We start from the raw sequence: 11,009 nt of genomic DNA on the forward strand, positions 1-11,009 counted from the left end.
CCCTGAATTGCGAGGCGGCACCCACGCGGGTGCGTATCCGCTTCCACGACTTCCTGGGAGACTCGTGAGTGCTTAGAGTTGTGGGACCGCAGCCGGGGGTGGGCGCAGGGGAGTGGGATGTGCGCGCCGCCGGTGCTGCCCGGGGAGCAGGGACGGAGCGGAACCGCTCACCGCGTTCCTTCCACATGGGTGAACCGCGTGTACGCGGCGCAGTTCCACGGGCTTGCTCCAAAAATGTGGGGTTTTCTCGTGGAGCCGCAGCCCCGCGCCGGAGAGTTCGGGGGGGTGGGCACGGCGGGATTCCCGGGGAGCGCGGTGGCGAGAGCCGCCCGTCCCCATCGTCGTCGTCTGCGCGGCCGGAGGGCGAGCCCAGGCCTGGAGGACAGGGAAGAGTCAGAGCCCGGGGCACGGCAAAGCCAGGCTTGCCAGAGCAGCCCTTAGCCCAGGCCAGTCCCGGAAGACCAGCTCGGGTGTCACGTACGTCCCGGCAGTGTGAGCCCGGGCGTGCGAAGGTGCAGTGACAAAGGCTCTGGTCCTGCTTGAGCCCGACCTGGAAAGCCACGTGCCTTCGGGCACCACTTCCCGCACAGCCAGCTGCTCCATTTCTGACACAAGCACAGCGTGTTTGGGACTCACTCCCGGCAACGCTTGGCAGGCTTGAATCAGCGTTTGGGTCCCCTTCTGTCGGCATTGTGAGCTTGACCAAACGGAGAAAAAAGAACCCTCTTAGCTGCAGGCCTTCTGAAACTGGCTGTTCCGGCTTGGTGTCACACACGTGGTACCTTTCTCCTCGGTTGTTTCCTGCTATTTATTCAAGGAGCATAGTTATTGTATGAAGAGACTCGGCACCAGTGGCCAGGTAGCTGCCCCGTTAAGTCCTGGTGACCCGTGGCAGTCACACGGCTCTGGCAGAGCTGCAGGGCGCCTCACTTGATCCTTCCAACTGCATTCCCAAATGTCTCAGATAGAACTTTCCCCTACTGCTGTGGTGCTGGGGGCCAGGTGAAGATCGGTGCAGTAAGATATGTGAGTGTTGAGCTGAGAAATGGTGCAACGAGTCCCTGGCAGGGAATTTGAAGTGCTAGGGGTGCTTTTGCTTTAGTCCCAGGGAAGTCCTGAGAGCCTTTTTGCTCCAGCCCATCATGCTGCTTGCTGGGCTGCATTGCTGCCTTTCTCTGTGCACTGCTTACCTTACTGGTGAAGTGTAGGATTAGTATTTGCCAGCTCTAAAGACTCAAAATCTATTGCTGCCAAGCTGTGGCCAAAAGCAAGGTAGCTGTGTCATTGTAACAAGAGCCACAATACGATGTTAACTTCTGGCCTTCCCTGTTGATTAATTCTTACTTTTTCATGAAGTGCATCTAGCAGCTCACAGCTGCAGCTGGGTTTGAGGCTTGGTCCTCTCCCATTCTTTTGAGTTGCATGATATACATGTGTATCTCCTCGTGGAGATGAGGTGTAGGGGGTAGTGGCCAGTCTCGTGAATCAGTGACCATCTCTGCAATAACCTGGCTGGCAGGTTGGCATCTGCATCCCCTCACGCATGGGGTCTCTGGGTACAGTGTACACAGGGCTCCCCCAAACTTCCTCACATGGCACAGTGTCCACCTCCATGTCAAGAACCACGGGCTGTTCCAGTATCTCCTGTAGGATCCTGGAGGGAGAGCGGGGAGTGAGGTGCAGGGAGTTTCTGAGAGCAGGGCTTATCTCATGGAGGTTTCTAGTGATAGGGAAGGAAGAGTTCCCAGGGCAGGATTTCCTTATCAGAGAGACGAGCTGTTCCTGCCCTCCACGCCATGCACTCTCCACAGCTTTTTGTCTGCAGCACAAACCAGAATGACATCTCACCTTCACACCAGCTCCTTCCCTCCCCTTCCAGGTGGGGTATCCTGTTCTCCCACCCGCGGGACTTCACCCCTGTGTGCACCACGGAGCTGGGCCGGGCGGCAAAGCTGGCAGCCGAGTTCAGCAAGCGCAACGTGAAGATGATCGCGCTCTCCATCGACAGCGTCCAGGACCATCTCTCCTGGTGCAAGGTACGGGCTGTGCAGGCGGGGCAGCTTGAGCTGCTGCCCTGCTCCAAAGGCCACAGGAGAGGGAGGCCCACACAGGCTTGGAGCTACATATGTCACATCCCAACGCATGGGGGTGCTAAAATTCAGGGCAGGAACGGGAAGGTCTTCTCCATCTTCACAGAGCACCCCACCAAGTCCAGGGTGCTCTGTGCACTTTGATACAAGAGGAAAACAATGTTACTGCTGTCCCACCACTGGCCGGTAGGGTTAAATCATGTGGAGGTGATGCTAAAACCTCAGAGGAAGGCAACCTATCCATAGACCCTCAGAAATTTCTGTAATAAAACAGGAAAGGAAAAGAGACATCAGAAGTGAGGAGGCAGTTGTGGTTCATGCTTGGGTAGGGAAAACAGAGGACAAACAGGGACATGTTAAACATAAAACCACAAATAGGAGAATGTTAAATGTAGAACGAACATGAGGGAGTATTAAAAAAAGATAGGAGTGGAGTAACTTGGTGAAGGAACTTGAAAGGAACTAAAGACAAACTTCTGAAGGGAGCCTGTGTGTGCTGCCAGGGAGAATGGTTCCAGGGCTAGAGGCAGTAGGGGTCTAAAATGAGTATTTCAGACAGAAATGGCCGGAGTGTAAAAGTCCCTGGGTGAATTACCTGCCACTCTCTTAACTCTTAATATTGGGAATGTTCTCACATATTTTCCAGGGGTGAGAGATGTGTGCAATAAGAGGCATTAAAGGTGAGAAATGTGTACACTTGAACATTATTTCATGACTGACTGGCTTTAGAAATTAGCTAATTGCCTTATTGCTAAATTGACCTTTGTACCTGAGTAGTGCATGGCCAATGTCCGAGCAAGGGACATTGCCCTCAGAAGGGCCTGGGGAAAGCAATGTACAAATCCCAGTAAATGAGGTTTCTGTGCTAGTGAAACTGGCTGAAGCCAGCAGTCAAATTAGCAAATAACATGTCATTAAACATAACAGAGAATTTGGGTTGTGCGTTTGTTAGGGAGTCTCATCTTGTGGTTGGCTAAAGCCCTTTGTGTTAGGGTATTGCTGACTTCTGCAAAGGCTTTGAATTTGCAAGAAGCTCTTCAATGAAATCAGCTTTGTGAAGGGCAGGCTCTTTCTTGCAGGAAGGCATTAAGTTGTGTCAAGGGAGGGAAGTGCTGAGCTCTCTCCAGGGCCAGCAGGGATAAAAAAAAATCAGGTGATCTGAAAAAGAGATGAACAACGAGCTGACTTTGCTGATGCCATGAAATTATTCAGCACAACCTCAGGTAAAACCAGGAGAAGTTGCAGATCAGCCTCTCGATGCTGGCTGAGGGGAGCCTTCCAGAAAAACCACAGAAAATGCAGTGATTCAAGCTGTGGTGAGCTTTCTGTCAGGCTGAGAGAAGCCTTGGAGACAGAGGTTTGGAAGTGTCAGCTCGGCACCTGTCAGAAAGAAACAGGTGAAAGTCCTCCAGAAAAAAAGATCCAACTGATGAGGACAAATCCACAGAAGACTGGAGTGTTCCATGCAGTCTGTGTTTCACTAGATTAAACTTAACAAATCCTAGGAGTGAGCAAACCTTTGGGCAGAACCCTCTGTGCAGCATTCCTAAACACACCTCTGCTTTCTCTTTGGATGAAGCTCCTAGCAGTAGTGGGAGGATGAAGCTGTTTTTCCCTGGAGCCTAGCCTGCAAGGAAGCAAGTGGGCAGGAGGGGTGGCTGAAATCCTGCATGAAACAATAAAGAAACTTCTGTTTGCTTTGCTGCCAAATTTCTGTGGGCAGCCTGGAAAGGTGGGGCCAGAGTGTAGCCAATAATCCTTGTGCCACTTTGTGCAGCTGTGCTTTCCAACCAGAGATGTCACAGCTATTCTTATCCATTCCTAGACAAAAAATAGCCTTGCTCCAGGAACTGGAACAAGCCTGTAGCTCAGCCAGGGATTGATTCCCACTCTCCGACCTCCCCAGTTGGTGTGCTGCTTCTCCAAGGGCTGAATGAATGCCTGAGCTCCCGAAGCAGGCCTGGCTGGCACATGCTGTGCATATCAGAGGTTTCAGTGCTCTCTTTGGCCACTGATACCTGCACCTTGGTGAGTCGGTGGTGAATAAATCACTCCAGTGATGCCTGGTTTCAGCTTGGACTCTGGAAGAAAATTAGTTAATAGGGAAGCGAGTCATGGGTGTTTTATTGCAAAACAGGGTGTGGTTCGTGAGGCTGTTTTCTAGAGCTCCCCAGGTCATGAAGTTACGTGCAGTTTGGAGCGAGTTACAGTCCATAGGATTCAGGTATTACTTCTCAGAAACTCTCTCCGTCCTCCAACCCCTGCTCTGAAGAGAGGGATGGGTGGGTCTCATTTGCTGATGTCCATCTGCAGCCTCTTGTGACTCTGTGGGGCATTCAGCAGCATTTCTCCTCAGCTGAACTCTCCAGCTCTGCTTTCCTTCCCTGCTCTGCTCTGACAAGGCAGGTTTGCAGGACAACAGAACTGATTCCTTGCTTGCTTCCTAGGCAGGCCTGACCACAACCCAGCCGAGATAAACTGCCCCTTTGAGCAGAGCAGTGGTGACTCAGAAAGGCCTGGGGAGAAAACAAGCAAAGAGAAAAGCTGGAAAGGAAACATCTGGCCACGTGTGCACCACTTGACCTGCTTGCAGCATCCTGAGCAGCTGGGTCAGGGCTACAGCCCCTTTTGTCAGCACCATCAGCCTAGGAGGGCTGAGGAGGGGTGCAGGGCCTGCCTGCTCTTATTGCTGTTGGTGTGCTCTGAGCAGTGCCAAGGTGCAGCATTTCCGACCCTGCCCTCCCTGAGTTCCCTCTGAGCTGGGCCCACCCTGCTCCTCCCCCACATTCAAAGCCTGGAGAAGGCAGAGAGATTTGTACATTGAAGTTATCAGCTGAGCTGATAATGCAGCACAGCAGTGTGAGGGAGGCTCACACCAGCATTGCAGTTAGTTCTGTCCCCTTGTAGCATGACAAGGGTGTAAGGAACAGTCTGCCCTGTTCTGGGGCAGGAACCCTGAATTACACTTGCTTTGATGCTGGCAGCTGCTCTGCCTGTGCTGCCTCGAGCAGGCTCCTCCCAGCACTGCTGGGGCTCAGTGTGACCTGTGAGGGTGGTACTGCAAAGTCCAGGGGTAACTTAAATGCCTTGCTCAAGTCCAGACCAGGCTTGGAGATGCTCAAAATACAGTTTCCCTGTATTTGTGAGGCCGCTCAAGTTTGAACTAGTACAGGGAGGAACCTCATAAACCAGGGTCACAAGGAAGAGCTTGCAGGGCTGTGGAGGGGGATGGTTTTCTCTTCTGTCCCAGACATGGTTCAGAAGGGAGTGAGCAGTGTCCCAGCACCTGCACTCAGGCTTCCACTCTTATTTTTTGAGAGTCTTTAGTTAAGTAAGCTGTGAGTGACTCACTAAATGGAAATGGTCCCTTGCACAAGACCTGTGAAGTGTTGGACCTTTGTTAGCTGTAGAGTTGCTGGTTTGCTCTGCCACTAGAGACAACAATTCCTTAAGAGCGCAGTTCAGTTGAGGTGTGACACCAGCACATCTGTCAGCAGTGCTAGATCCCGTACTTGGAGAGAGTTGGAAGAGGGACACTGTTCTCAGTGAAAGGTGGTTAAACCTCTCTGTGTCACTAACACGGGCAGGAATTCCCTGTTGCTCCATACCCACTGCCTGGGCAAAGCAGCTGGTCCACAGGGTGTGAGTGCAGACAGCCTAAGAACTGACCTCCAAGAACAAGGCACAGTCCAGCCTGGCACAAAGGTTTCTGGTTTGTCACCTGGTTTCTGGCAACTTCATGGAAGGCCATGAGCCCCTGGCTGTGCTATGCCAGCCTGAGACCTTGGGGCCAGGTGAGTCACGAGCTCCTGCAGCACAGCTGCTGAACGTTTCTGCCTGGCCTCTGTCTCTGTGATGGTGCCACAGCCAGGAGCAGGAACATCCCATGGCTTTGTCTTTGCAGGACATCAATGCCTACAACGGGGAACAGCCTGCAGAGAAGCTCCCCTTCCCCATCATTGCTGACAAGAACCGGGAGCTGGCCGTCAAGCTGGGCATGCTGGACCCAGATGAGCTGGACAAGGATGGGATGCCCCTGACCGCTCGCGTGGTGAGTGCCTGTCCCCACAGTGCCTTCCCAGAAGTACAGAACCATGCCCTGCTATCCTGCCCTGTGTCTGTGGGGCAGCTTACCTGGATGGACATAGCCATCCTCAGGAGCTGGGATGACTTCCTTGGGCTGGAACCATGGGTTGTCTCACAGAGAGAGGCAGCGCAGCGCTGGCCTTTTGGTGACCCACCCATCCTGGTTGTGCCTGTCCTAGACTTATTTTTGCCAGTCCTTGATCTACTGGACTTTCCCTCTCCCCTCATGTGCTTGCATTGGAAGGGCACATGTAGCAAAACAAGCTGGCATTGGACACAGGAGCTCCCAGAGCAAAACCACATTCCCTGGGCATCACTTGTTCTCCAGATCCCTACCATGGCATCCCCCTGTCCCAACACCTGTGATCAAGCAGGCCACCTCCCAGGAAAGGAGGGAACATCAGGGCTGAGCAGATCCAGCAGAGCACTCAGACAAATCTGCCCAGCCCCTGACCCTGTCTCCCTGTGCTCAGGTGTTCGTTTTTGGCCCGGATAAGAAGCTGAAGCTCTCTATCCTGTACCCAGCCACCACTGGGAGAAACTTTGATGAGATCCTGAGAGTGGTGGACTCCCTGCAGCTCACAGCATACAAGAAGGTTGCTACCCCTGTGGACTGGAAGGTGAGAAGCAGAGCAAAGCTCAGAGCCAGGCACTGGAAACAGGCACTGAAATGGCAGCCAGCGTCCCTTGGAGGGACACCCACAGGGTGGGGGAAGCAGCAGGTGGAGGCAGCCTTACCTTTAAAGGCTCCTGTTTCTTGCAGCATAAGCTCCCAGTGAGTTGGGCCAGCTCACCCACCTCCTGGGAAAGCACGCCTTTCTCCAGGGCTTGGAATCAAGGGGGAGCCAGCACCACCTGTCCAGGGGTGCCTAAGCAATAGGAATGGATGAGCAGACTCAGGCAAGCTGTGGTCCATCCAGCATCGCAGAGATGCTCAAACTCTCCCATCCTTACTCCCTGTTCCCATGGAAGTGCCATGAGGAGGAGCTGGGCTGTGGGAACCCATTGGCAGGGCTGGCAGATGGCACAGCTCTCCCTTTGGACATCACCCATGTCTCCTGGTGTAGCTCCCAGTCAGCCCTCACTGCTGGCTCCAGGCAGAGCTGCACAGGGCGTGCCTGGGGCTGAGCATTCACAGGGAGGTAGTGCCACCTGTGTCAAACCCTGCTGGCTCCTCACCGTTCCCATTTGCTCCCCAGCCCGGTGACAGTGTCATGGTCGTGCCCACCTTGCCTGACGAGGAAGCCAAGAAGCTCTTCCCCAAAGGGGTCTTCACGAAGGAGCTCCCGTCGGGCAAGAAGTACCTGCGCTACACCCCGCAGCCAGAGTGAGTGTCTGTCTGTCCGTCCATCCCGCCGGGATGCCAGGAGCCTTCCCAGGCCCAGCTCCTGCCCCTCCGACATCGCACAATCCACAGCCTCGTACCGTCACACTGGTGGTGCACTGCAGTACTAAACCAACCCTCCTGTCCCCTTCACCCCCTACATCCCCTCAGAACTAAACCCTGGGTGTTTTCCTGCCTTGAGCCAGCCCTGCAGGGATGAGATGAGCAGACCAGTGGGGACTCCAGGGCCCGTGCTGTGGCGTCTCTCCTGTTTGGTAGCAGCCATGCTTTTTCCAGAGGCGTGGTGAGAAGGGGTGTCCTGCTGGGACAGGGAGCTTTGGGAGCTCCAAACTGCTGCATGCCTTTCAGAGCAGCTGTCTAACACACCTTTGGTCTCATGAGTAGGGGAGGAGCTGCAGAACCAAATCTCTCACTTCTTACTGCTTTCTCATCTCTTGCTGGAAGGTGATTGTTTCCAAGTTTTATGGAAGAGGGAATCAAGCAAATAAACTGACCTTCAGTAGTACCTGCAGTGTCCCTTGTGTGCCTGTGCTGGCCCCCATGGCACCCTGCACCATTTACTTTGTTCCCCGTGGCCTTGCAGCTGGGATTTGTGCCCAAGCTCCCGAGGGGGGTAGCAGCAGCATAGACTGCTCTTGTTCTTGCTCTGTAAGGAAGGCATTTTGGAAAGATAGGTTGTCCTGGGGCACACGGTCTCAGACAAGGCTGTTGCACTGCCCCTACTGGGAAGGAAGAATGTGTCTCAGCCTGGCCTGCCCTTAGCTGCTGGGTAGGGGGCCCGTCCCTGCTCCCAGGGCATGAGCAGGCACAACATGAGCTGTGCAAACTCCTGCCTGCTCTCCCACACCGCCATCTCAGGGATTTCTCAAGAGATGGACAATGTTTTAATGTAACAGTAGGAAAGAAACCTGCTTGCCGAATAGCTCATAGGCTGGCTGCCAGCATCCCTCAGTGCCCAGCACAATCAGCAGCGCTCAAAAGGAGCAGCTGTTAAAGAAACCAGCTGTCTTGGGGCACAAGTGGGGACTGGCAGGTTTGATGTTCAAGGTGAACAATGCACCAGATGCAATGAGATCCCCCTTCAGAACCCCACAGACTAATCCTGGGGCAGCACCCACAACCCTCTTTCATTATCCACCCACCCCCCCAAAATAAAAAGGTTTTATTAATTTTTAATTGCCTTCAGGAACTATGCAGTGAATATTGGCATATTTCCCCAAATGGCTTTTAAATGAACCTTTGTTATGAAACTCTGTATTATTCCCATGTATTATTTTGACTAGAAGATAGGAACAGTTGGTCTCTGGGCTGACTTTTGTTCTCACTCTTCCACTCCGCAAGAAGGGGAGGGGGAAGGGCAGCTTTCCTAGTTCCCCTTGGCTGGTCTGCCCGAACTCCTAAGTTTCTTGCTGTTCCCTCACTTTGATCTGGTTTCCTAAGGAAAAAAAGGAATATCTGCCTCCTCCAAGCTTTTCAACCAACTGCCCAAATTTTCTAGAAGGACACAGCCCCACTGCAACCTTAGTGCAAAGAGCCTGCTCTGAGCATCCCCTGGGGAAGGGCACTGGGGAAGCACAACCACTCTGGGATACCACTGAAGCTACCTGCAAGTCAGGACAAAGTGGAACAAATCCTTTCAGCAGACCCAAGGGCTCTACAGCCAGCAGGGACAGCCACTGGTCCCACTGCTGAGACAGGCAGGGGCTGATGATTGAAATTCCATTATTTCCTGCCTGCTTCACAGTGCTGCCGTGGGCCCAGAGTTACAAACCAGCCAGAGAGACTCAAGCAAACACAAGGTTTGGTTCCAGTACAGCTCGAGTAGTTTTCTTTTAATCCCAGAGAAGTGAAATGCAACATTTTTCGAGTTGGTAATAACATCCAGAGACAGAAGTCCAAGCCCCCTACTCAGTAAAGTCATTTGTGTTTAAGGCACTCTGCAAAACCAGCTTTCCTCTCATTCCGATTTTCCCCACACGGCAGCAGAATACCTGGTTTGGTCTTTTCTCCATAGTGACATTCATACGTCCTGGCTCCTCCCACCATCTCCAGGACCTGGAAACAGCAAATCCAGTGGGAGCTAGACAGAGAAGTGCCAGGAGGCCGGGTCCATAAATAGGGATGGGCACAGGAGGGAGCGCGGGGGCTCTGAGCTTCTGCAGGAAGGGGGCAAGCACCGGGTGCCCTCCCTGCAGGCACCGGTGTGACTCCTCTCCCTCACAAAAAGGGGATGGGAGCGTGGGGACCCACAAGCATCCCTCCCCAGAGGTGCTCCCAGCAGCACCCCAAAATGCAGGGGGCTGGGTGGGGGGGGAGACCCAGCTGCTCCTGCTGTGCAGCAGAAATGATTCCCCCCCCCCGACTTCCAGTTGTCAATAAATACCAATAAATAACTTAAATAAATAAATAAATAAATAAGTGACCGGAGGATGGGAAGAAGGGAAGGGGCACCCCAAGGCTCAGGGCACAGGGAGCGTAAGGGTGGGCATTTCCATGAGCTGCCCCTCCCTGAGATGAGGGGGTACTGGTGGGGAAGTGGAGTGCAGGGCAGGCATCCCCATGGGGTGGTTGAATGCCAAGCCCAGGGGTCTGAGTGCTCATCCAGCCACGGGGAATGAGCCAAACCCAGACTCATGTGGGAGCTCTTGCCCACCACCTCCCCCTTTTTACTTTGAGCAGCACCAGCCCCACAGCTGGGCTCACCCCACACCTCCACCCAGGTATGAACACACACCTTTTGCCAACATGCAAAATGCCTGCACATTTCTGTAAACACTGTTTGCACGGGTTTCTTTGCAAACAATTCTTGCAAACCATTTTTTTTTCTTCTTTTTTTAACGGGGAAATGCCCACAAAGACAACCCACACATCAAACCGAGTTAAGTGCATCAAATCCAGCCATCAGAGGAGCGGGAATGGAAGCCTGGCAGAAGCCTGGAGAGGTGAACTCAGGCATGGCCCCGGGGCACAGCCACCACCTGCCTGCAGGCTGGGGCAGCCCCGGGGGCTCAGGCACAGGGCTACAGCCAGGCACAGAGCCTGACACTGGCACCAGGATGTTGCAGACATTCACGGACAGAAATCCAGCTACTGCTGTCTCAGTGTCATGGCAAACAATGTGCCAAGGCTCAGACTGGCCAGCAAATGCCAAAAGATGGCAATGAGTTCAGCAGCATCCCCACTCTGGATGCCACGTTGGTGCCACAGCAGCTCCTTGGGCTGACAGCCAGCATGCAGCCCTTTCCCAGGGGTTTTGGGGAGCTGGCTCACACAGCCTCTGGACACAGCATCCTCTCCCAACAGGAAGCCCACCTTGGAGCTACCTGTTTATAGTGGAACCCCTTCCTCTGGCATTTTAGCTCTAATGCTGCCAGAGATACGTCTGTCCCGCTGGCTCAAAAGTATACACCTGCTTTACTTCAAACCAAAAGGTACTTACCCCTCCTCCCCCAATCCTTAAGGAAAATTGTGTTTCAAGTTTCTAACCC

The 11,009-nt window shown here is 53.5% G+C and overlaps 1 protein-coding gene across 1 annotated transcript; it reads left to right on the forward strand.

The window, feature by feature from the left end:
• Nucleotides 1-5: 5 nt before the first annotated feature.
• PRDX6 (peroxiredoxin 6) lies at nucleotides 6-8,026 on the forward strand (the record flags this gene model as incomplete). The annotated part of the gene is made up of 5 exons (XM_008630180.2): nucleotides 6-64; nucleotides 1,880-2,036; nucleotides 5,995-6,141; nucleotides 6,650-6,796; nucleotides 7,376-8,026. Coding segments are annotated over 5 exons (642 nt in total), but the record flags the coding sequence as incomplete, so codon positions are not given.
• Between the last annotated feature and the right edge of the window lie 2,983 nt (nucleotides 8,027-11,009).

Source organism: Corvus brachyrhynchos, unplaced genomic scaffold, assembly GCF_000691975.1.
Source record: "Corvus brachyrhynchos isolate BGI_N302 unplaced genomic scaffold, ASM69197v1 scaffold101, whole genome shotgun sequence".
NCBI classification, from domain to species: Eukaryota; Metazoa; Chordata; class Aves; order Passeriformes; family Corvidae; genus Corvus; species Corvus brachyrhynchos.